Source organism: Phaenicophaeus curvirostris, chromosome 12, assembly GCF_032191515.1.
Source record: "Phaenicophaeus curvirostris isolate KB17595 chromosome 12, BPBGC_Pcur_1.0, whole genome shotgun sequence".
Taxonomy (NCBI): Eukaryota; Metazoa; Chordata; class Aves; order Cuculiformes; family Cuculidae; genus Phaenicophaeus; species Phaenicophaeus curvirostris.
The window spans coordinates 18,067,459-18,094,230 of NC_091403.1; the positions used below are offsets into that span (position 1 = coordinate 18,067,459).

General features: G+C 42.6%; 1 protein-coding gene across 2 annotated transcripts in view; it reads right to left on the reverse strand.

Moving 5' to 3' along the window:
• Positions 1 to 379: 379 nt before the first annotated feature.
• Positions 380 to 26,772, reverse strand: part of PEAK1 (pseudopodium enriched atypical kinase 1) — a 112,296-nt gene continuing 85,903 nt past the window's right edge. The window contains exons 4-7 of one of the 2 annotated variants that reach the window (XM_069866875.1): positions 25,280 to 25,396; positions 23,347 to 23,543; positions 13,916 to 14,664; positions 380 to 7,681 (exon numbers count right to left, since the gene is read on the reverse strand). In XM_069866875.1, coding sequence (XP_069722976.1) covers positions 6,524 to 7,681; positions 13,916 to 14,664; positions 23,347 to 23,543; positions 25,280 to 25,396 — 2,221 coding nt within the window. In that variant the 3' untranslated portion in view covers positions 380 to 6,523. The remainder of the gene's footprint in view (positions 7,682 to 13,915; positions 14,665 to 23,346; positions 23,544 to 25,279; positions 25,397 to 26,772) is intronic. The other variant, XM_069866876.1, reaches the window with a different exon arrangement.

Below are 26,772 nucleotides of genomic sequence, written 5' to 3' on the forward strand. Positions count from 1 at the left end.
AAGAAGGCCTTACAGGACAGCAGTTCAATCAACAGCAGCTGCTGGTGGCCGGCTTATTTTTGGGCTGCTGCTGCCACTTGTCCAGATGGAGCCAAGATAGTGCCAGCCGCGAGGAGCCTCCTGGGGAACACACCAGAGGTGGCAGCGTCCCAGGCAGTGGCAATTCCCACAGGTGGGATGCTTGGCCGGAGGTGCGGAGCATCCGTCTCACCAGCTGAGGTACTTTACCTGCCCTGCTTGCACAGTGCCTGCTGTGAGGGCAAACCAGCCAGCTAGTCTCGTAGCAATATCTTTAGTGGGCTTGCCACGTGCCTTTTCCTCAGAAACACACAATTCGGTCTAATTGCCTAGGAAGAGAGGAAAATGAGACAACTGCAGGTTTGGAGTGTAATAAAACTAGTTTATTTACACAGTAACATGAATGCCACAGAGTACACAGCAAAGTACCACAGCAAACCAGAGTGTAACCGCCCCTGTTCACAAAGGAAGGCTTGAAGTTTATATACTTATTTATATAAAAACGTGTACATATCGATATGAAGCACCAGATAAAGCAATGCAACCAGGAATTCCAAATACAAATAACCCACAAGAATGGAGTCGAAATTAAAACCGAAAACAACAAACCCTTATTCAAGGGGTTTAAAGAAATCCCATTTATAAAAGTCCATTGATTTTTGCACCCCTAATTTAAAAATAATTTTCCCCCTTTTATTAAAAACAAGAACATAGTCTTCAATGCTCAGCATAATTAAGTTTTAAAAGAAAAAAACCCAAGGATTTCAACTGCAAAACCTTCTGATACCAACAAGGCAAAGGACAAAGGAACAGAAGTTTTGAGTAATTTTTGAAGAGGAGTTATTTATGAGGTTCCTATATTCAAATTTACACTCTCTTAAATATATATTATATATACAATATATAATATATATATTTTCAAGCAAAAAGGAGCACAGAATACTTTTGGGATACAAAAACTCATATACATACATATATAAACCCATGCCCACCCGCACTCATATATATGTATGTATATCTGTATCTATGAACAAAGATTTCCTCCATATAAAAAAAGGTCCAACCTCTCCTAAATCCCTGAAATCTTCCCCTGGGGTCTATGGGAAAAAAGTATTTCTAGTCTGAAGTACAAACCAAATTCTGAAATTCAGCAGAGTGGCAAAACGCTTGCATCCAGGCAAGTGAAGCGTTTCATTCCTCACGGGCAACTCTGCTCAATCGGGAAGAGTTCTGCAGTTCCCAACTAAACGTGGAGTGAGAACCAATGTGAGAAGGCTTACAGGGAATGATTTAAATTACATTCTGTGTCTATTCAAACCCACCATCCTCCTAATGCTGCATCCAGGTGAATAATGAAATCTACAGCAATGGCCAGGAGAAAGGCTCTACAGCACAGCCGTGGGAAAGACTCGTTCCTAGGGAAGAGGGCCTCAAGATTCTCCCAGCGAAGCTTTATGGATCCCTCCCTTGAAGTGTTTGGAACCCAGATGATCTTACCAGACTATTTCCACAGGTGCATTTGTATAGAGGTATTTAAAATTCTATTCTGCGCTTCTTTGATGTTATCTTACTGCAGAAGGAAGTCATCAGCCCATCTGTCTGCTTGGACGGAAGGGCCCTGATCGTGCTCTGGGTTTTACAGGAGTTTTAGCAGAACCAACACTACCTCTGCAAAACCAGAGTAAAACAGACATCCTGGCTGTGTGTGGAACAATGGTTAAGTGCTGCTCCTACACAGAAACAGCTTAGTTCTCCTTTGGGGAAAAGGGGGGAGGAAAGTGCCGAAAAAGGTCTGATTCTGTTTCTGTTGTGTCCCTTGGAAAAGTTACAACTGATTTAAATAAAACCAGGAATATTTAGTTTATATTTACATATGAATTTAATTGCTCTTACAAAAACTAATTTGGGTGGGGCATCTCAGCACCAGAATCTAGACAGATACATTTTATTTCAGCAGCAAATACTGGTTTTACATGCTTAAGTTAAGAACCTACAGTGTGAAGCTGCTGAAAAAATCCTCCAAGTAGCTGAACCCTAACACACGTGTGATTTAATTAAATAACACATTTTTCTCTTTCATATGTGGGAATTCCCCTGTGTTACCAAGTCAAGAAGATCCATTCATACCTCGTGGGTGCTGCCAGGATGTGTGGAGCACAGAAGATTTAAAGTGGAACATTTCTGTAAATGCTATATGCATTCTTGCCTGCAGGCCAGCAACACGATATCCTGCCTTGAGTTATTGATTCCATCACGTCTGAATACTGAGGTGAGACAAGGCTTCTCTATCTGGACATTTCAGAGGCTTCAGAAGAAAATTCTGGATTCCCTCATGACTGAAAATTTGTAGCCAAGTTTTTACTAGTAGATTCTCTTTACCTTCACCTGGTGATAGATAATAACTTGATCAGATCTCACGTAATTAGCGAAGACGTAAGAAATACAAACCACACCCATTTTCCACAAGATCTCAGGAGTAGTTTTTCAGAACTCCCGTTTTAACAGAAGTTGGCATTCCACACCACCGGGCATGGCGTGCAGCACATCCACTGCCTGCAGGATCTTACCTTCACTACTTCTTCCAGACTACTCAGGTTCCTCATCTCCAGGAAGCTGTGTCTGCAGTAGATTGTCAAAGCAATAGGCTTCGTTTGATGCTGGGATCAGTTGAGACCCAGCCACCACTATCACTCTCCCTGGGCAGATACAGAATTTGGAAGCCCACGGTTTTGTTGCTTTATCTTATACGACAAGCAGCTTAAAGGGACTCATTCGCATAAACTCAACTCCAAATCTCAGGGAACAGATCAACTCGGTATCATGTGAAGTACAACATCTAACTCTGTAATGTCTTCTGCATCTTAATGTGGGCAGTATTATTATTAGAGCTATTATGAAAATAAGATTTCCACCAACTGACCAGCTACATTTTAGTTTTCTGACAAGGCACTAAACGTTGCGAATCCAATCACTGTGCTCTCTCTGTAACATCAGAGAGAGTTTTAATGGCTCTAATAGGATCAGAAACCACTCATCATAATTCTTCAAACAAGCATTTGATTTTCCCAGAAATTAGTTTCTACTGGAAAAATCTTCAGTTCATGTTAAAAATATTTGAATAACAGCTTTTATTAATAGAAAAATATATATTTACAGTCAATACTGTTATCTTAGATTTGCAGCTCTTCCTATTCTGGAGCTCAACTGAAAGTGCGACATTGCTAAAAAACAATTCAAGATCTGTGCACATATTCAAGTAAGTTATGACATGCACAGCCAGGGGGTTTGTTCCTGCCATACACAGGATCCCAGTTACAAACACAGCGGGTTTTTTTCCTTTTGCTTAGCAATTATGCTGTAGCATTCTTAGGATTTGTTTACAATCAATTTAATGCATACATTCTCAGATACTTAGGTGGCACAATCTGTTGCCAGGATGGAGAACCACCACATGTGCAGTTACAATCATCAGTTCTGAGCATACCTGCCAAGCCAGCCTGAAGCTCCCCAAGGAACGGCTCAGGCCAGATTATGTTCGACTACTTGACCATTCTTTCTTTTTTAAAGAAGAACACACACAACATTACAAATCGCTAAAGTTTACCCAGTGCTGCACAAGAAAGAGATTGGTAGTGAACATCTATCCATGCTTGGTTACACTGCAGAGCTAAAGTGAGTATTTGTTCATCACAAAAGGTACAAACGGAAATTGGATAGCTAGAGATACAAAGGCTTCGGACCAGCTGCATTAAATATGTATGGTTGTAAAACATTCAAAATTCAACTTTGCATGTGCGCGTCAACGTGAAAGTGACACTGAGAACATGTGTCCGTAAACACTGCAACACCTACCGGCTCCAAGGAACGAACCCACTGCAATGGCCAGTGGTCCAAGGATTGCTCGCCCAGCCTCTAGGAGTTAGGTGAGAAGTTACATGCGCACACGCACTACAAAACACACACAAAACCAGACCACAGAGAACAAGAAGCCCTACTCATAGCTCAGCACACTGTGAGTAATAGCTAGCAGATAGTAATCAAGTGACTCGTCATGCTCAGTGTATTTAAGTTAAGAGAGCATTGCCCTCCCGTGTCCAGGTAACTCAGGGCTGCACTGAACGGCTGCGACTCTTTGTAAAGGTTCCTCTACGAGCTGCTCAGCAGTAGTGTAGAAACTTTCTTTCCTGATGTAGTTGAAGTACCTCACCTACATACATTGCACTTGGGCTTTTAATGCACTGTCCTCTCTTCCTGCATCAATGCTGCCATCCTAACCTTTTTTGCTGAAAGAAAAAGAAAAAAATAATCTATTGTCACATTAAAATATATTATCCTCATCCTTGCCTGATCCTTCACTGATACAGGTGAATCGAACACAAGAATAATCATCAGAAGTTTTAACAAAATCCCTAGGAAGGTCACAAAGACAGTCTCTATACTACGGCACAATCGATGTAGGCTTCCACACGCGATTCGGCTTAGCTCTGGGAGATGCCAGAGAAGAACAACACTACAGACGTCTCAACCCCTCCGGAAGCGCGGTGTGGATCCAGAGCCAGTTCCGCTGACGGTCAGCCTGCAGGACTGTTTGTTCAGGTTCCATGCATCCGGTCCAAGCATGCATACGCTGTATAAAGTGGCTATTTGTTTCAAGGCTGAAGTGAATCGATTCCTCACAGTTTTAACAATTAAAATGAAACATCAATCCATAAAAAGAACACATGGATATCTGTGCATTTATGTGCCAGGAAAGTAAAGGAAGGGGCTGCAGATCTAGCATCAGATAAAGGCTGGTGTGTAAAGTGAACACTAATGTACAGCTCTAAAAAATACATACAAGAATTGCACATAGATCCATAGGAGAGAAGCACAGGCTCACAACTAGGACTCTCTGCTTTCCATCACCCTGTCAGCACAGTCACTATCACTTTTTCCCTGCATCCGGATCAGTTCTTAAGGACTCAGGAACCACTTCAGAGCCTAACAATGCTGAGCAAAGATACCGCCTGTCCAGTTGCGGAGATTCCAGGGGAGATGGCCGTTAGGTCAGGGAAGGAAGGCAGCAGCGGCCTCTAAACACAAAAAGCTCCTTCAAGCTGAGATTTTTAAAGATTCTCTCTCTTTAATCCTCACTAATTCCTGCACTAGTCCAAAACCCTGACTGCAATGCTCTTTGAGCTATTCTGACAATGTTCCATTTTTAGGGAATAAATGTTGTCTATAGCAACATTAGCAAACACTGGTTCCAACAGACACGAGAGAAGCAGCCAAGCACCGCTGTGGGGAAAATGGATCACGGTACTGTTAGCTGCGGCTGCCAAATTTAATGGCTCCCTCAATAATTAAACAAGTGTTTTGCCCCCGTGTTTTTACCCTTCAGAGGACTGCGTCTGCAGGAAAAGTGTCTCCATGTGGCCTGTTAGCTACACACAGACAAGCTCTAAACATTTCCATCTCCTGCCAGCACGCCAGCAGAGCCAATTTCAGTCCCACTTTGCAATATGGCACAAGTGACAAGAGCAAACCAGAATCAAACAGAAGAGGTGGCTGTTGCTTTCATCCCCCATTCATAAGAGTGATTGTCAGAGAAGGTTATGTATGTTCTATCCATTTCAAATCGGGCTTTAGTGCCTTTTGCGATGGAAGGGGAATTTCAATTGCCCACCATGTGTTGTGTTGTTCTTGAACGAACGTGGTTATAGCCGCGGTACATCATCAGTCCAGACTGGTGAATGCCACGTAGGGAATGGGACAGACAGAGTGTGCACATTCTGCTTTTTACAGCAGAGGTCTTAAGCTAAAGGTAATGGTCTGATAAAGGCAGCACTGTTGGAGTTATGGATCCATGGTTAAAAAGGATATGGCTAGGCAGGGGGCCAGAGGAAAGAGGACTGAACACAGATGCTTACTGCCCACTGACACGTGCTGCAATCAGCAGGACAACCACATCTGGGGAAGGAAAAAAGAAGGTGTAAACTGTAAGCGACGGATCAGAATCTGGTTGAGACCAAAAGAAAGAAGAGTCCAGGCCACCTGTGGGGGACTAAGCCGAGAGAAAATTTTGTGGAATGGAAGCAAAGGAGTGTTTTGCAGTACGGTGGATCATTCACCTCACCTTTACAACTAACCCACCTCTGCTTGTGGTCACTGCCATTCATCAAGCAATGCTGCACCCGGAATTGACAGAACTGCCCAGAAGAGGAGGGCAATTTGTTTCCTGCAGTGGCAGAAATAGTGGTATCAACGGTTGCTCTCCCTTTCAGCCAGACATGGATGACGCTGTCTGGTCCAAATGCAGTCGTGTGTATCTATAATCGATCCCTAACAGGCCTAGCCAGAAAGTGACGTTTCTGTCACTGGCTACAGGATGTTTGCTCAGAGTTGCTGGCTTTGATATCTAAGCTGGTTTTTAACACTTGCAGGAAGTGTGAGCCCTAGGGCAGGCTGGAGTGAGGGCTGGGGTGGAGGCAGGGGGTGCTTCGTGAAAAGCCACAGGCTCTATAGACTAGTGCTGCTGCATGATTCTCACAATGCGGTGCAGTGAGTCTACAGTGGCAAAAGCCAGATATTGACAACAAAGCCAGTCTTCCAGAATAACTCCACAGTCCCTGTCCAAGGACTTCTCTGCAAACTTGATCATCAGCAGCGTCCTTTTGATATCCAGCCAGTTCTGCAGTACAGCATCTCTCCGGGCAGGGTTGGAAGATGTACTCAGAGCATGGAACAAATCCTCACGAGGACCCCAAAGCAAACACTGAAGGATTCCCTTGGCTTCTGATATCAGGATCCTCTCTGAAGGGTTGGGATTCAGTAGACAGCTGGCAAGTTGTTGAAGCCCTTGAGAGTAGAGGGAACGGCAAGGGATCTTGGGGAGATCAGCACGAGTATACTCCTTCTCCTTCAGCTCTGGATTCTCATCAAAGGGATTGGGTAAGTGCAGCATTTCATAGATGAGGATGCCAGTCTGGAACTCATCACACTTTTTGTACTGTGTTGCAGTGATGATTTCTGGAGCCAGGCGGGATTGATCCCGTAGGACCTCAGGATCCACCATATGGCTCTTCTGCTTCGCCTGGGAGAAATTGCTCACTATTAATCTGGCTGGGCAAGCAGTGCTGGTACTGGGCTCCATGGACTCAGAGCCTGGAGGACTTCCCCCTGGTCTGGAATGAACCAGCAGCAGGTTCTCCAACCGCAGATCACAGTGGGTGATATGATAAGGTTTCAGGTGCTCCAGGCCCAAACACAGCTGTAAAAGAAGCAGACAGACCTGCCTCTCATATAAATCTGGGCTTTTTGCATGGCGAGGCGCAGAGTCTCGCACAAAGTCGGCCACTGTTAAGTAGGGGACCTCCCTCGTGATGACCACAACACGGCTGCGTGGCTTGCCGATGGTACCCTGGTTGCTTGAGCTGTCTTTCTGTGCAGCCTCTGAACTAGAAGGAACGTCTCTGTTCTTTTGCTCAGGCCCTTTCTCCTCTTCTTCCTGCTCCTCTTCTTCCACCTCTGGTGCATCAGGATCCTCCCATGGAAGGAGACGAACTGGCACTTCAGCAAGGAAATGGCCACAGTCCTGTTGGATGTTGAAGTTGATAGCCAGGCTCTGCCGGATAGAAAGGCTGTGATAATACTGCTGGGATTCCTTAGCTTTGCTCTTACAGATCTGGAGGAGGAGAACAAACACAATAGATACAACATAACTCTGACATCTGCAAAGTCTATATACTTTTTTCCAATATGTACCTTGTTGATGTGTATCCACAGTCAAGCCCTAAACACCTGCACTAAGCAGTTCCTCACTGAACTGACCTCAGCAGACTGTCTTAAGGCACAGAAACAGGCTGTATGGGATGGCAACCGCAGACGGAGATGTGCAGGCAGCGCTCCCTGGGCTCAAGTTATTCAACAGATAATACAGTTCAGGCAGGTTGCACTTTGGTCAGAATAGGATCATAGAATCACCAGGTTGGAAAAGACCCACCGGATCATCGAGTCCAACCATGATGATGTAGCAGCTGATGTACGGTAAATGCACAGTGACGCTTACACTACAGTCACTTGTTTATCCATGTAATTTTATTACGTGTTCTTCTCCTGGCTTTGTTTGAAGTTTGAATGAGATAAAAATGATCTATAGCAACAGGAGAGACAAGGAAACACACATAGACTATTTGAGGATACCATCAAATGATCGTACGTGACTTAGTTCGCATGGTATAACAAGTTACTGCCCATCAGGTGAGTTAAGCGGCTGTACACGTGCTCCTTGCGCACTGAAACTGGAGCCCGTGAGCTGCAGCGGAGCCAGGCTGGCAACTTAGTTCTACTGATTTCATTGGGATCACTCAAAGCAAGTGAGGTGAAGTGTATGTTTTAAGCTTCATGTGGTTTATGAAGCCTGCAGAGCAGTGTCCGCTCTAAAGTCTGAATCCACAGCAAAGCCAAACTTCCCCAGCGCCAGTTCTTAAATCTGAGTTTTCGTTTCAGACTTTTCTCTTTAGAGCAACAAAACAGAAAAGAAAGACTAAACAGTATTCTGATTGAAATCACTACTAAAATGACTGTATTAATGAAAGCAGTTCCCCCCTCCTTGTTCTGCTGCTAAGGAAGATTAGCAATAAAGAGGAAAAATAATCTCTATTCCCACAAGTGCCCAATAGCGATGGCTTTTGGACACTTCCACTTCTCCTGCTGAATACAGGGAAGCCCATGGGTACATGAATACGCATGCAGTATCTGCAAGGACAAGAGAGCCGAGATCTGATTTGAGATGCGTGTTTTGCCTTTGTTTACAAAGCACATGAAGTGAGACGTGGGAGAGGCAGCAGGGTTATTTAAGGGTGGTTAAATTGCTGACTACACCAACACTAACATTTGTACAGTAGATGGTTTGTAATTGCAAGGGGAATGGAGAGCCAGGCTGTCTGGAAGCAGCACCCAGAAACTGGAGCGTGACAACAAATGGGAATTCAAACAGTTTGTAAAGGAGAGGCATGCAGCAATCTGATGCTCCTGTAAGCTCTGGCTACTCTTCAGCTTTTCACTGAGAAGTACAGCTGCTCGAGTCCAGATAGGTCTTGGGGACTCGGATTGCAGAGTTCAAATTCTGATTTACCAATATCTGATGAGAATGGCGAAAAGGTACTGAAAGCAGTGGAAACAAACTCAGTTTTCCTATTGATCTGTTCAAAGACAGTTTATAGAATGTGAATTTTATTTACTGACAAACTGGCACTATTTTATAATTTTCTAAGATAGAGCCTCTACCAGGATTCTTTCCAACTGAGTACTGAATGCCAGCATTTAATATGTTAATGGGCAATAATGCTCAAGCCAGGATTTAAAATTGGAGTAACTCCTCTGTCACCCCAAACTATCATCTCAATGACCAAGACTTAAAATTTTCAAGATGACTTTAGGTAGAGTAAGTTACACAACCAAAGTCTGTATTTACATTTGAAAAGATCTAGGGAACAAGCTGTAAATTCGGTGGCCTAATTAGTGAGTGTTTTAGCCTGCTTGTGGTGATACATAGCTGCTTTTTCTGTTTGTGACAGTTGATTCAGTTTCAAAACTGTGAGTAAATTTATGGCCCAGTTTTCTTTGTATGATTTTTAAAGCTTTTGTCTGTTCCAGTAATCTACTTAAAAAAAAACCAAAAAACCCCCCCGGAATCCTGTGGCCCTTTACATATACAGTGTGTTGAATTCCTATTTTTGGGCACAGGAAAAGCAAAAGGTGAAAATACTCTGACTTAAACACCACCAACAGCAAGTAGGCTCAACCAGTCATTTACCATTTGCTTTAAGGAAATGCAATCAGCTGAGCTGGGAAGATCTGGTGTGTGATAACAGCTAAAAGGAAGGTGTTGATAAGGGTCTGGCCAGCCCTGCTTCTGAAGCTGATAAAGAGCTGATTGTTCAAAAGGTGAAGCAACGTTGGTAAAAAGCCCTCCCTTATGATGCAAGAATGCAGTGAGGAAAAAGGAGATAGATGAGTAGGAAGGAATGGAAAGATTCCATATTCCTTTTCACTAGAATGCAGGCATCATGTACCTTTTCTTTAGTGCAGCCACACCAACTGAACTTCCATCACATTTATAGGGACAGTGCAGGTTTCTTTATATCCTGTCATTTCAATTTTCATCCTCCACCTCAGCCTCACTCCTAAGAAGCAAGATTTTAATGTTTCAGAGCTTCTAAAACCTGTTCTGCATTCGCCTTCATTTTTCCTTTATGAGTCCAGTAGCCTACTGTGCCATCAGCTGACTTCCACTTCACCAGCAGGGAATCTCATTTCCACTCTGTCCTATGCATTTTACAGGGCGTCAAGTGAACTCAAAGCAAGATGAATATTGTGGGAAATGAATTTACAAGTGCTGGAAATGAGAAACACAGAAGATCACAAAGACTGCACCATCTGTGCCGCTTTGTTGTATTGCACAGAGGGACAACTGCAAATGAAATTCTGTGTCGAGTGAAAGCTCGCTAATCCCACATTGATAGCTTGTTCTTGGCACAACCTTGTTTTCCAAGGAGGCCAGTTTGATCTCTGATTGACCTCATTTTCTTCATCTGGCCTTGGAAAGAGCTTTGACTTTTTAACGATCTGCCAAAACAGAGAATTCTGCACTGCTGTGACTGAACTCAGAACAGGCTAAAGGTTAAATGGACATAGCTTTATTTGGATGAGGGATGGAATTTGGGGGTGGCCTTTTATAACACTTTGCTGAGAATCTCCCCTAGGAAATCGAGTTACCAAGCACTCACAAAAACACCTTAGCACACTGTGAGAGACTAAACCAAATCCCCGGACACACACCTTGGCACACTGTGTCAGACTGTGTCTAACTAAGAAACAGTTGTCAGCTGCAGCTAGGAAAGTGCCAGGCAAACCCAGCCCAACACTGCAACTTCTGTACTGCTCTATTTTGTACCTGGGGACAAAAATCCTAAGGTTTCACTGCTAGCACTTCCACTGCCCTGTAGCAACCAAAGAAACACATCTTGAACTGCTCCTTCTGAGCTGTTTGCACCTTCACAGTTCCCATGATCCTACCTGAGCTGCGTTACCACACCCTCCCCTGGCCAGCACACACGTGCTGCCGGCCACAACCCTTCTGTTTTTTCACCCCAGTATTGTTCCGTGTGGATTCTGAATCACGATTTCCATGTGTACCTGTTGATGACGCTGTATGGTAATGCCCTGGAGAGTTTAATACTGAAAGTGGAAGTAGTTCTCTCCATGTCACTGACACAGCAACTACTGCCACCTAAGAGTTAGTCATTCTGAGTAATTGTTTTTTAGGAAGATCCCTGTTGTATTGCTGCCGTATTCAGTCCGTGTAGGGATACTGAGACCTGAAACACATGGTACAAAAAGCCCATGTGCTTTGTTGCTTTTACATTTGTGCAACCTTTCCACTACATATTTGGAATCACTGATAAGGCTGTGGTTTCGGTGGAATGTTTATCCATAATGTCCCAGATCTGCCAGCTACTTAGAAGATGGTACTACACTCAGGGAAGGAAAAACACCTTAGGAACTGGATATTTATGGAAACCTTTCTTGTAAAGGAAATTGTGCGTTTCCCATTTGGAAAACTAGTTTTCTGATCCTGACTTATTCACTCTTTTTAATTATAATGATTCAGTCAAAATAATTTCCACGTGGCTTCCTGCGCCTTTTTTGCACTAGCTATTTACTGGCAGATGAGGTGAGTGTGAAGCAAAAAAATCTAATACAATGCTTTGAAACAGCACACCTGTATGAACAACGTTTCCTCTAAGATCCCCACCAACAGAACGAGGTGGGCTCCTTCTCTGCCAAATGAGATCATCTTTCCCCAGTGATACTACCAGAAGGTGGAGGCACACTGGTACATTCCTTTGCACAAAAAGTTCATTCTTCTAAATTTAATTCAGCAGCAGCCAAATGGTTAAAGCTTAATTTTTAACACTGCTTTCATAATTCTACTTTTGGAGATAAAATTTTAAAACAATTTTTTTTGACTTACACATTAAGACTTTTAACCCCTTTTGGGGGTGAATCTCTTGTTGTCTACAAAGAGATCATTAAAAAAGCCCATTATCACAATTTTTCTCAAATCTAGTATTAAAATCATAGAACTTAAGAATTGTTTGAATCGTGAGCCAGTGTTGCTTGGGTAGTTCTCCAACTCAGAAAAGCTACACAAATTTACCCCGGCCTAAGATGTGGTTCCATACACACTTCCAAAGGCTACTTCTAAGACTTGATCAAAAATAACAGGAAGACTGTATTTTGGATTCACTAGGCACACCACTGATTTTGATGTCACTATCTTTGAAAAGAAACATAGCACATATTTGACCATGCTATTTGCTGTTCTATCTTCTCACTAGCTTTCTACAAGAGAACTGTGTTTGGGAGGGTAGTAGATAGGAGAACAACTGCATGGGTCTTGCCTGCCAAGGAATACTTTATGGGCACATCCACGCTGCACAAAAAGGAATCATATCAGTGATAACCCAGACCTGCCCATAAAGAAAAATACCACTTTGGGTCCTCGAAACATCACTGTATTTAAATCATTTTTGCAATTTTGTATTAAAACCACTCCCTTCCTTAAAGTGAGTAATGCCAGACTGCTCGTTCTGCAACCAGAGCAGACTGCCAGATCTGCTCATGGTCGGGTTCTCGGCTGTTCTGTGCCACTAGATGGGCTGTCCACAGGACATCCATATTTAATTTCACACCTCTTCAAAAAGAGGTCCCTGCTAGATAAAGAAATATAAATGCTTATGCCCACAAATCTACCTTAAAAAGATGCCTTTTCACATTCCAGAAGCGCAGATCAATCGCACCAATCTTACCTTTTTTTTTTTTTATATCTTTCCTGTAAACAGTCATGCAGGGTTGGTAACAGCATCATGTTCCTGTAAAGCATCACCCTTCTGAGAATGTCAACGTGCTCTATAAGGAATAATCGATTAGGCCTCTCATGCCTGTGCTGGGTAATAAATTGTTTTATCTAAGCTTCAGCAACAAGAAGCCAGCAGTTCAATGGTTTGCTCAAGGTCACACAGGATGCCTGACAGAGCTGAGTCGCAGCTGTCTTTCTCACTATCATCCTACCAGATAAGCATTGAGAACTTTCAAGATATAGCACTCAGAAAGAATTACTCACGTAAAAGTCCATAAAGTAACAACATCTAGAGAGATAGCTGCCAATTATTCATGAATATGTTAGCAGTAAATCTAATAATGTTATTTCTTCTGTGTGTTCACTGAAGAATAAATAGACATAAATCAATTGTTTGTTTAGTAACGGGCCACAAAAGTAACCCTGACAAATTCCATTTTTTGCAGTACAGCTTCTAAGGCAACACTGATGGCTAGAGAGAGCTTGTGAATGGCTGGTAATGAACATTGGTGAGAAAACAACCATGTATGGGATCATAAAAATAAATTAGCCCAGAACTCATATGTAAAACTACAAATCCCTGAGCATGGAAAATGTTGAGATCTTCCCTAACTAAGAGTGGTGATTTGCTATCATCTGCTTGCCAGTGAACCAGAGGATTTTGTTATTTGCAAGTTTCCAAAGAAGCGCTGACACATGTTAAAATAACACAGCTTTTTCTTCAGTGTGTCATTAAACAATGACAGAGCTGGGTTGATTTTGCTTTAATAACTTTGGAACTGCAATAAAACCTGATGAAAGAAACAGCAGCACCAATGCTACACAGGGGGAAAGAGCCTGTGTCTTGGGAATCTTACTGTTCAGACAGCACTGCTGCACACAGTGCTCTTACATCTGCAGGACATGTCACTGCTGGGTGTGTAGCAGAGTTTGGTTGCTGGTGCTATGTGCTGTCACTGATGCCAGCAGTACAGTTTTTCAAACCCCTCTTACCTTGACCGCGTAATTGTTGAGAGGATCTTTTGCGTAAGAAGCTGGGTAGTAAACGGCATCGCCTGCCTCGCAGCACGGCTTGTCGCTGGTCAGCCTGAAATCCGACCAGCTGTCCACCCCGAATCGCAACTGGTCTTTTTGTCCGGCCATGAACAGGTCTTCACATCTGTGTGCCAGCTTCTTCAGTGAATCGGCGTGAAGGCTTCGGATTTTACCTACCACCTCATCTCGGTTTTCAATCCCCCGATAAAGTGCTTGCCTTTGCGGCTTCTGGACACCTTTGCCCTGCTTAGTCTGCGAGATGCGTCTCCCTGTGAGAGACTCCATGCTATTGGAACACCGGTCCTTAATACTGCTAGTGGTTAGGCTGGAAACACTGTTAGTTGCTGAGGTGGTTGCCCTTAGTTTTTCTGCAGGCCTGTCCAAGGAATCTCCCGACTCGTTGTCCAGTACCTTGAGCTCCAGGCTGACGGAGGAGCAGGCGCTGCTTGCTTCCCAGTTGGTGTCAATGTCATAGGTGGGATTGGCCACAATGCACAGGTTGTTCTCCAGAGCCTGCTTCTGGAGGTCTCGGGGAGTCGGCTCTGTGTTAGCTCTCAAAATTGTTTTCTTTGGCAGTGGAGGTGGCGTTGGCTGTAAGTTGTTCACTGTCTCCTGGTCTACTAGTCCTCCAAAGGCAATGGCATCATCCAAGGCTCCCTTGGGCTGCCTTGGCTGCTTCGGAGGTATCATGGCTGCTCGGGACTGGCCTGCGGAATAAAAAAATAATAATAACAAGATGAAAGTACTTTGCATCTGCTGCTCATATTCGCACTCTGTAAAGATGTTTAAGGCAAAAAAACCTGCTGACCAGGACGCTCCCAAACCAGTGTCTGAGGAAAACCTAAATACATCTTTGAAACGATGAACCGATGAGCTCAGCATCAGGTACTCATCGTCAGCCAGCCAGTCATTATTTGCCTTGGTCTATACACAAAAATCAGTTTCAGTGCTAGTGATGACGGCTTTCAATATCACCTGGGATTAACAACAAGTGCAAGTAAAACCAGAAGTCATTTCTGGTACTCTGGCCAAACTCCAGTTTCAGTAATTACACCCAGCTTCCTGGAATCCCTTCTGCAGGCCACAGGCTGTAACATTATTTCTCACTTCCTGTTCGAAGCCACCGCTTTCAATCAAGAGTATGACCGTATTTTGAGATTACAAAAACAAATAAATATTTTTTTACACTACAATTTAAAACTCCCTCTTCCACCCATGACTTCCTCTAACACACTTCCCTTGTCTCCCTTGCCACGGGTACCGTTATTGGCAACACTACATTCATAGGTTACCCTGACCTAGATTCAGTCAAGAGATTCCAAATGGCAGGTTACAGACACAAAAGCACAGGATCTCCACTGACAGGCTGGCTCGAACATTTGTGTGCTTCTAGGGAAGATAAACTTCCTGTTATGTGTTTCGGATGGTTTTTAGAGAGGACAATTAGATTTATAACCGCCAGAGTCCTTGGAAATGAAGAATAAATAAACAACAATAATATAGAACAGGATAAAAAAGAATAAACAGCCAATACAAATTACCAACTTCCTGCTCTGGGACAATTAAACACTTGTTACTCATATCAAAATGAGAATTTTTCCCACTCTTAATAATCAAGTGCTGTTTTCAGAGAAATTATTTTGAGTTCTCTACTACCCCTGTGAGGTTCATTGACTGTCGTGGTAAAGTAAGCAGCCAATCTGTACAGTTGCAACACAGCAGACATGAAGTGGATGCTCTGTGTAATTGCAGCTGAACATCTTTCCTAAAAGGGAACCATAGGTACAAAGTCACTAGAAGTATTTGACTATTCATAGCATGCTGAATCTTTGTAAAGAGAAGATGGAACTAGAACGCTGAACTGACTTGGGGGGATCTCAGCTGCAGATTTGAATTGCATCACTTATGTCCATAATTAATAATAAATGACTCTGAAGTCTCTGAAAAGAGAAAAAAGACACTTTGAGATATGCCGTTACAATTTTTATTAATGCTACAGAATCTAAGATCCTCTTGGTCAGGATGCACAGGAGCCTGGAATGCTGGGTTAGAATGCGGAAAAGGCCTTCCTAATTTCAGAAGATTGGAGAAGACTGTATTTTTATATGGATCCACAAAGCAGCCCTGGCTCTTGAATTCTTAACAATCATCCTCTTTCTTTTCAGTCATTCCAAGGAGATGACATCACAAGTGAAAGTTCTATCTCTATCTTTTTTTAAAGCTCAAGAAACCCTCAGAAGAGCCTTATGGATTCTGTGACAAGCCTGAATGTTTAAAATTTGATTTTTGAGCAGGAAGTTCTATTAGCTTTGTGCACGTCTGATCATCATGGAAGATTGCGTAGGACTGCTACCCAGGGTCATCACTTCTTAGTTCCCACAACATAAAAATGCTCAAAAGCTAGAAATGCTGGAGGATCCTCGTGTGTGTCTCTCAAATCACCGTTGAGGTTGCTTAAAAAAATTAACACTCAGGGGAATCTCTGCCTGCTCCTTTCTGATCTGGGTATGGATGGGGGCATTCTACGGCAGCACCGTAACACTGGCACAGCAAGCAGCACGGGCCTTTGGCACGGGCCAAGAGAAGCACAATCCAGAGACAAAGGCAGGACTGGTGTCTGCATGCCAGGCACGCACATCCAGATGCCACAGTCTTTTGTATGGTTCTAAACCAAGTTTGCCTTTATTTCGTATCCAATTTTTTCACTCATCCGAACTTGTATCATCTTTCATAGTTGCTGACTCTTACAAAATCTGTGACCTATGTACTTCTCCCCCAGCAACATTCCATGTTAAAGATCACTTGCCTGTTTTCTCACTCTTGCCCTATACCCCACTACACTAAAACTGCCTGGCTGCTGGGGTTTGAGTGAGGCTGCTATTCCAGGAGGCTGTTTCCCAATATGTGTTGCTTGTGCGACTTGCTAAGCCAAGGGCTGCACAGATGCTAGAGGGAAATAGCGAGAAAACAACTTGGAGCAAGATGCACCTCTCCAGGAGTAGCAGCAGAAGCCCCCTCTGAGAATGGTAAGGTTTACAACAGCATTTCTCTTGATTCTCTTATGTCCTGTCTGCTTTAATGGCCCCATCCTCCACAAGCCAGCCACGCAAATGCAACCGGTGACTTTTGCTGTTGCTTTTCCGTAGCTATTAAAGCTGTGACATCAAAACACAACTGAAGGAGGTTTTCCTAACTAGAAGCTGTCTTTGCAGATGTGGTGGGGGTGGCAGATGCAGAGAACTGCATGTACAAGTCATTATGTAGTTACTTTTTCAAATATTCTCAGCTGAGGAAAATGAGTTTGTGCAGCCCTGTGGTGTTGCAGCATAGTTTCTCCCCGCAACGACAGTTTCCATATTGAAACCTATCCATCTATATTACATGTTTGAAAAGCTTCGTTTCTGAGCTGTGTTTATGCTAAATTCTCAATGCTGTCCACTTCTCTCATGCCCACTGGGCCAGTTTTGCCAGCTCAGCTTCCCCCAAGCAGGATGCGATACTGAATGTTCCACAGTTTTTTAAATTCATTGTCTAGCAAGAAAAAGGTTGTCTTAAATTTTGACCCTGTAGGCACAAGAATGCTCTTTTGCATACGTGTGCTGGCAGAGCATTTGTCTCTTTCTCCTCTTGTGTGCTTAAAGCCCATCACTCCCTTACCCACTGCACAGACTCCCCAGCATTACAGGGTTCAGTCTCAGCTATGCTCTTGGGAGGCAAATGAAGGGGAGGAACAGGCACAATACCAGGCTGCTACTTACAAAGATCTTTAAAGTGCCTTCCAGGCTGTTCAAAGACAGGAAAAAACAACTCCGTATGGACAGCAGCTTTTTGGAGAGCTTTAAGTGATTCTACACTGCAGTAACATCTTCCGTTAGAGAAACTCACCACGCTATTGACATTTTAATATTAAGTGTCCAGACACCATGCAGAGGTCTGAAATTCTAAGTTAGCCCTAAAAAAAGCATTTAAATTTTATTTTTCCAGGTAAATGATTTATCATCAGACTGCATTACAACCCACTTACGTTAGCTCATGAAACTATTGCATCTGACACACTAAGCTTGTGTTTAATTCAAATTTATGTCCCTTAAGCATTTTTTTTCGTAGAGCAATGACACACATAATTATTGTTTAGATTTCTTCACAGTCAGTGTATCGTTCTTTTCTGCTCAGACCAGATCAACAGTATACCTACTTAAGAAATTTCAGAACTGTGAAAGAAAACGCTTCTTTATTTGGGAAAACAACTAATGATGAATTAGGCAAGCCAAGTCGGGGACAGGCTGCATGCGTCCATCCTTCCCTGAACAGAACTATTCCTGAGCCATCTATTGCTCTACAACTCAGAACATACAGTAGTCCAACAAACCAATGACAGCAGCTTCTGTGCTCTCCCCAGACTCATTTTACTCCTGATGTGGTAATCTACCCTACATTTCCCTTTATTCTTGAAAGCATTTTCCTGATTATATGCCATTACCATCTCTCATCCAAGGGTAACGTCCCCTGTGAGAAGAAGTCAATTAGAAAACATAGCTGAAAACAATACCCTAGTGTTCACAGGGGGAACCAGAGGATTGGCAGGATTACTAACTCTGTTCTCGGTTTCAGTGACCATTACAGTACTATTTAATCTCTAATTCCCTAGTGCAGGGATTTACATGAATGAACAGGACCCAGAGGGCTAAAATGACCAAAATGATTCTCTGCCATTCCTCAACTTATCCCATCAGTGTGACAGAACTTCCATGTTTTGCACTGAACAGCAAAAGGTAATGATCATGCGTGACAATATGGGTAACCAATCCTCCAAGACCACATCTATCAAAACCCCAATAGCACTAAAATCAGAACTGCGGACTCTTTACAGTGGAGACCAGTGAGAAAGAAGAATTTTGAGCAGCTCTTACGTGTCTGCAGGAAAGCCCCTGTGTGATGGGGCTGGGCAGTCCAGCAGTGCTGGCTTTGGCAGCCTCCGCTGACTTGTTTTTCCCAACACCCAGGAATGGAGTCAGATGTCCACGAATCCTCATGTTAGAAAGTATAGTTACAAAGGATGATTTAGGTATTGACTAAGTACAATCCACAGGCTGGCTGCCTCCACTGTATAAATCTCCACTCTCTACCCTTGCCCTAACCCTTGCCGTCGTCCTTTACTCCTCCTTGTGCCTGGATATTGATCACCTTTTGCAATCTTGCATTTTTGTAATAATACAGAGCCTGGAAAAAGATTGCTCTGTATAAGCAGCAGATCAGTTCTACCAATCTATGATACCAGTACAAGAAACATGAATCCTTAATAAACTTTTACCCTGACTGATAAAATAACCAGCCATGAAAAGTCCCACAAAGGCTCAGCAGTATCCTCCAAGCACTGCAAAAGCAACCAGCAGACTTCAGAGCCCCTTTTCCACCAAACACAGTACTTGCAACACACTGTTCTATAAAATTATTCAGTACATGAACGTGATCGTTAATCCCATATGATACTCACGTTTCCATGTTTATTGTTAATTTAATAGATAAAATCTTACCAGAATGATAATATAATCAAGCTGACCTTTGTGAACTAACATGCCTGATGCCCCTCCAGTTTCTCACCTGCAGTGTGGGACCATGCACAGAACCTGGGCTGCAGGCACTGGGTCAATAAACGCGTCAGACACAACAGCCTGTCTGCCTTGGTGACTTGTCAGGTCTTGCTACCTGCCTCCCATTGCACCACGTTACAGACACTATCTGTATTAATTATATCTCATACAAAATGCATCACACTGATACTGTAATCACTGTCTGTCACTGAACTGGTAGGTTTCGTCAACAATGATGCCATTACCTCCTTGCCAGCCAGGCTGAAGCCCACTGCCCTGCTCTAACTCGCTGACTGAGGCAACACGCCACGGCAGATGCTGGGATTTGGGAATTTTTACAATGTCAGCAATCATGAAACCTAGAAAATTAGCCTTATAGTGATGCAAATTCAATCAAGTCTGTTACCCCAACAAATTCAGACTAAGATAGAAAAATGTTAAGGCCAGTAAAGGAAAGGACTTTAACTACCTAGTCTATTGTCTGCCTCATGATAAACTCCAGGGCTTACCTGAATTAACTTCTGTTACAATAAGGGCACACCTTAAAAAAGAAACATCCAGGCCCTACCTTACACTCTGAACATTTGTTTCTGCATCTAGATTGAACTGACAGCCACTAAATTTTGTTAAATCTGTTGTTGTTGATACCAAAGGCATCCCTCATCACAGTTCCACCCACCACATGAACATTCACACCACGAGCAAGCCAGACTGTTTCTTTGAAGAGCTAAAAAGGTTCAGCTTCTTGAATAAGTCCCAATGAAGTGCCTGCCACAACACTAGGCATTCTCAAAGCTTTTCTTTAGATTGCATACAATCTGGGTTTTCATAGATGTTCTTCTAACACTGTGGTCACCAGGGCTTGACTATGGTCATAGCAGTTGCAGGGTGAATATGAGATACACACGACCTCTCCCCTCCTTCCATAATGAAGTGAACATACTGGACTCTTCTATCCTGTCATCACGGTGACAGGTTTCATAAAAGCCTCAAGTCCTTTGTGTTGTACCTGATTCCCAGAGGAATCCCGTAAGGCTTGCTATATTTGGATTTTTGTTAATTCCTAGAGGTAAGACTTTATGTGTTAAATGACCCAACAAATCTAACCCAGATTTTATACATGAGTTCTTCTCAAATTTGGCATCTGCAGTTTGGTTCCTGACAAATATGGGCTGGCACGCTTGCAGTTCTTGTTGGCAGGACTATAAGCTGATGATGGGGCAACTCCTGTGGGACCATCCAAAGGCCAAAACCAAATATATTTGAGGGCAGTACCTGATCTCAACTATTGTATGACGGCTGATAAGAATTTACCAAAGCTTGCCATTATTTCTGTTCATAAAATTCCATCTGACACATCACAACTCAAGATCAGACACTTATCAAAGCAAGGGCATGGTATTATCTGCTTTTCAATAAAAACATAGAATATGTATGAGATAAGCATTTATAACTGAATATTGTGCATTATGCTGCGAATTAAATGTTATGTTCACCTGAGATATTTTACAAATCACAGACTGCAGTGTGTAGCTATAAAAAGGCAACTGCAGTTACAATTGCAGTTGAAGCAGGAGTCAAATGTGATATACCTTTATTATACTACATACACTCCTACTATCCTTTATTTCAGTCACACACACCAGCATTTGTTAATTCTACAAAATCTCTGATTTTGCTGCTTAGGTGATATAAGCTGTGAAAACAAGCAGGAATTATTCTGTACTCCTATCCAGCAATCCCTTGATAGCCATCGGAATTAGAAAGTGAGGTTGCTCGAATAAACCAGAAAAGAGTTTGAACAGCAGCCAGAGAACTCAGTGCCATTTAGGGTAGCATTGCTCTTAACAACAAGCAGCAAGCTTGCCAAGACAGACCAAGCCAAGCCTAAACATTAACTTAACTCTTTCACACCTAAAATTTACTTTGGTGACAGCAAGTCTGAAAGGGACCCAAGGATGAGGAGATGCTGCTGCATAAAATGCTAAGGGTTTCCATTTTTTCTGATTGCACAAAGGAGCAGTTGCACACAGGGACAACATTGGCAAAACCAAGGACTAGAGGAAATGATCAAAGAATCACTTTGGTTGGAAGGGCCTTCTTGAGGTAGACTGGCTCAGGCATGGTCAGCTGGAGCAGGTTGTCCAGGCCCAGGCGGGTTTTGTCTGTCTCCACAGATGAAGACTCCACAACTTCTCTGGACAACTTGCTCCAGTGCTTACTGGTATTTTATTGCATTTCCCATGAGTTTATTACTCCCAGTTTGTGAGCTGCTGTGGGAAGGACAGAGCTCTAAGGACAGATGCATGCCTAACTCTGCACGAGGAAGCAGCTGCCATATTTTCTTGCATAAGAAAACTGAGTAAAATTTAAACAGAAGATTCACAGTATCATTAGTTTGGCCATGAAAGGCAGGTCATCCCTTGACTGTATGAGCACTCTGGCTTAAAACCAGCAGCTCACCATGAGGATAAAGTGATATTTCATACACGTTGATCCTTCTGTATGCCAGTCTGGTTAGGAACATGGGCTATTGATGCTACAAATAGTTTTTATGTAGTCAGATCTACTACCTGGATTGTATCTGCAATGTAGCTGCGTCGTAAATAAAGAAAATACATAGCCACAGATATAAATGTGTGCATCAATAACCTGAAGAGAACTAATCATATCTTTGAATAATTTCACCATGGAAATAAAAATTTTAATTGTCCTCCCTGAAGTTATAACTTCTTTGTAGATGTTAGTATCACTCTTGGGCAGCACAGTTTTCCTCCTGATGTTTTATAAATGATACCTAATTAACATTCCATTAGAAGAACACACTAATAGGTTTGCCACTAATTCACATTTAAGCAAAACAATGCAACAATATCACTAAACATCAAAGGAATGTATGCACCTGGGGGTTTAAAATTCAGTCCTTGATCCCTCAAACCTGCGTGGACCTGCCAAACCCTGCACTGGTGAGCCATCTCAGTGCAGTCAGTTTACTCTTCAAGTGTTTGCTAAGTCAGCGTGCTCACAGGACGGGAGCCCTGCTGAAAAACAGGTCATCAGAGCTTTTTATTTTTCTAGAATAATCTGGCTGTAGATATTCCTACATTTGCAGTACTTCAAATCAAAACACTTTAGAAAATTAGGCTGATAATAGTGATATTGGGAGCTGCTTGTTTGTCTCCCTAATCTTCCAGAGAAACCCTGCATATGAATATCTTTTTAACAGAAGCCAAGAATTCAGTGACAGTTGAACAGGTTGTGCAGTACCTTCAGGACAGTCATACTTTAAACTCTGCTGAAGGAGCAGAAGTAAACTCTCAAACTAGGATAAGAAAGGGCTCAGTCAACAAAAGATGACTCCAAATCTTTTAGCAGTTATTGATGCTCTAAGAAAGTCCTATCTTTTGTTGAAGTTTGGAAAAATACTGAAATCTTCTAATAATTTCTAAAAGAACATTAGGTAATTTGTTCTGTATTTTCAGGTTTAACTCTCTGATAAAAATTCTTCTAAATACATCAACCGATGTGCCTTTCAAGAGTATTTGAGATGATTATCATTAAGAGCAATTAGAAGCAGTTGTAAAATCACAGGAAAGAAAACCTTTGAGTCTGTTTGGCTGGGTATCTCCGAATGAGACAACAGATTTATTTTCTAGAAAATAATATCTAAAACATTGTCTTTAAAAACTGACCTTCCGAAAATGTGTTGAGCTGTTCAGAGTACAAGGTTCTTCACCGCCTGGAAAAGTACCCAAAATCAGATCAAATCTAAACCTTCTTCTGCGAGAACACACTTACCTAAGTTGCTGTACGTGGCACTGCAAGGATTTAAGTCAGGATAATTTGAAGCTTCTTCCTTTTCTTCCTCCCCTTGCGGGACACGGACAGATGATACTGGTATGACCGAGGCGCTGCCGCCATTGTCCTGCTTCACAAACACGGCCCTGGGAACGCGAGGGGATAAATCCTCCAGCGTTGCATCATCGGGCACTTGACTGAAACAAGCACAACAAAATCACTTGGAGACCAAAGCTATCAGACCCTACTGGCAACACAGCAGTAAATACCTATGCAGGAGAGGGGATGAGCGGGTAAAGAAATGAGCTCCTTTCATCCTCTTTTTTTAAAGAACAATTTTCTACAATATTTATTTTCCTTCATAATAAGAAAAAACCTTTTAACTGAAATAATAACATGTAGTGGTTCATGCCTTTTGTACAATAATAACACATTTTTGTGCATAATAACGCATTTTACAGCTGGCTACTTTACCGTATGGATGCCTGATTCTGCCCGAAACGCACAGGATGCCCAGGAGAGCAGAGTTTAAGGTACTTTTTGCCAATCAGGACAATTTTGCTGTAAACAAGGACACCAAGATATAGCAAGTCCTAGTGAATGCATAAAACTTTAAAGATACTTGTTCATATACTGTCTGGATTTTGGGAACTGACTTTGGGAAACAGAGCAGTAGCTCATCTAAGCCAGTAATCTACTTCCCATATAAAATTCTCCAGGATTAAAATCCATCTGCATTAGGCCAGCTGCAAAAGGTCATGAAGATGTTCTGTGCTTGCTCTTAGCTGTGAAGTTTTAATCAAGCTGTGATGACTTATAGCACAAAACAGTGCAAGTTGTGGATTCGATCAGTTTCCATGGATATATTTATTGCAGCATGATTCAAAGCTTATGCGTTATCAACAGATTAAAAAAAAAGTTCAGGTTTATTAAAAAAACTCCAATCTTATTGAAAATGTAGCAGCAATTATCAATAACATGCCACAAAAAACATGTCTGAATAAAAATATTTCTGTGCCTTTATACCCATTATAGGCCAAATCATGTGTCCTGTTCCCTTGTGCTCATTATTACAGCCTCGACAAACAGAGCAGCCAGGATTTTAAGTAGTTGTCACTCCCATAAAGGACAGGAGTAATGCACTTCCTTCCAAGCACGATCCCCACATCGGGTAGCTGCACAGAAACTCCATTTTTGTGTAAAGATTTAAGACTTCCCCAAAGAATTAACACAACTGTAGGCATACGCCGGGCTCTGCCAAAGCAGAACTGCCGAGAGCGATGCTGCACAATCCCCCAGCGATCCAGGCTGTACACAAAGGTTAAACCATGCCAGCATTTTGCGTAACACAAGACCCCAGGTTCAGTGCAGCGCACATGCTGTTTCTATTCAGATCAGAATTCTCAGTGCAGGCCAATACAAATCGAACTCATTAGAACTTGTTAGTAAAGAAGAAAAATGGTAGAAAGGTGTAATCTTTAATCAGCTTAAAATTGTTCATTTTTAGTACCATGCATAGAAATGGTGCGAAGATCATTCCATGTGCCATAAATATATCCACATTAAAGAGTTAAACTAATATTGCTTCAGAGTAAAGAACACACAAAATTAAAGGGGTAATGAGGTTCTCAAGATGATGAGAAATTAAACTAAAGACCTGTAGTTGCTGTAGTTCATATACATACACCTGCCATAGGAGTGTTTTCTTATTTAAGAAGAAATAAGTTCTAATAGCTTTACAGTTCTGCCATTGCCACAAACCAGGAATTATCTTATCTCAAAGTCATTGTTTAGTATTGATGGGTGAGGGACAGAACATACTCATTCTCCAAACCAGACACATGCAAGAACATACACTAAACCTAAGCTCAGAAGCATTTTGCCAAAGTAAACCAACAGCTAGAAAGGAAGAAAGAAAAAAATACCAACTCACCCACTGTACTCACTCACACAATTCCCCATTAAAGGAAATTCTTTCAGGGCCTTCTTGAGTCTTTTAATCATGTCTTGAAACTCTGGCGAGCCATTGATTCCACAGTGCTCTGGGGTGCTACAAGTTGTGCAAGCTGTAAGCAAGAGGGCTGAACTCTGCGCAGATACACCTACTGCACCTTAATGTTTACCTTCGGGGTTGGTCCTGGGATTGCCAAAGCGCCCCGGGAGCCAGGGAGCTACAGCCCTGCCTTCTTAACTCTTCCACTGCCTCCGTGGGTGAAAGAGAGTTCACAGTCTGCTACATCACTGTTCTGGTATGACAGCTATGGTCTGAGTCACGGTAAGGAGTTAAGGAAGAGCAGGTTCAAATTTCAAGGAGTTAAGAACATAGAGTGACCTACTCTTCGAAGTCAGTGGGCATCTCAAATCCGTATCCCAACCACTTTTAGTGTCTCCATCTTAGACATTTTAAATTACAGCAATGAGATGTCAGGACAGGAAATCTGTGGGGAAACGCTTCCCTGTAGCTCAACAGCAAAGCCAAGAGATCAAGCACACAGCACACTGACTCAGCGAGCGAAATGCCAGCTAGTCATCAGCTCTGAGAGGGAACAACAGGGGAAAACTTCTTCACTCCATAAGCTGCAAGAACCAAACTCCCAACTGCTTTTGCTTCATGAAACAGTCTAAACAGTTAATCCGACTAGAGCGGCTGATAAAGGAGCAGCTCTGGAGATTGGAACCACTGAAGCCTGATAACTTTGTATCTCCTTCTGACAGCAAGCCCTACCTAAAGCTATCTCCTTATTTGGGATAGTTATAGTCATTTTGCCAGGATGGATTCTTTGATGCCTTGCACAAGAGCACATATTTAGCTTTTACCATACTGGGCACAACCTCCTCCATCCAAGCCTTTTTTTTCCCTTTTGTTATTTCAAACCTAAACTCCATAGGTAATTAATTACCTTAGAGACCTCTGCTCCTTGGGCACTTGGGCTGAAACAGCTACTCCGTTACTGGAGGGAGCAGCCCTCTGCACACAGACAACGTATTTGTTTTCCTAAGAAGCTGAGATTACATGCAGCAAAAAAACTTTGCCATAAAAATGACTGTCCTTCAGATAGCATCTCTGAACCCACATACATGTGCGCAAGCTCAATGTTGTTTTTCAAGGTGTTTTTTCTGCAGGGACAAATGCCTCAAACTCCTTCCCTTGGGCTCCTCCTCCACCAGTTTTGGAGAGTAGCCAAAGGATGACGTGGTCAAACTTCTCGGTCTTTTGGGAATAGTAAGAATCCAGAAAGCAGCTTGTCTAGTATGTTAATTTTTGTAAGGACAGCAGAATCATAGGTACTGTGTGACCTGCATTTACCTCTATTCAAGCACGTCTTCTCTATTAGAGTGATTAATAAACAACAATGAATACAAGGGAGATAAAGTGGAATCCTTAAAAGAAATGATTCTGAGTGCATTCCGGATTTCAGGTCAGCT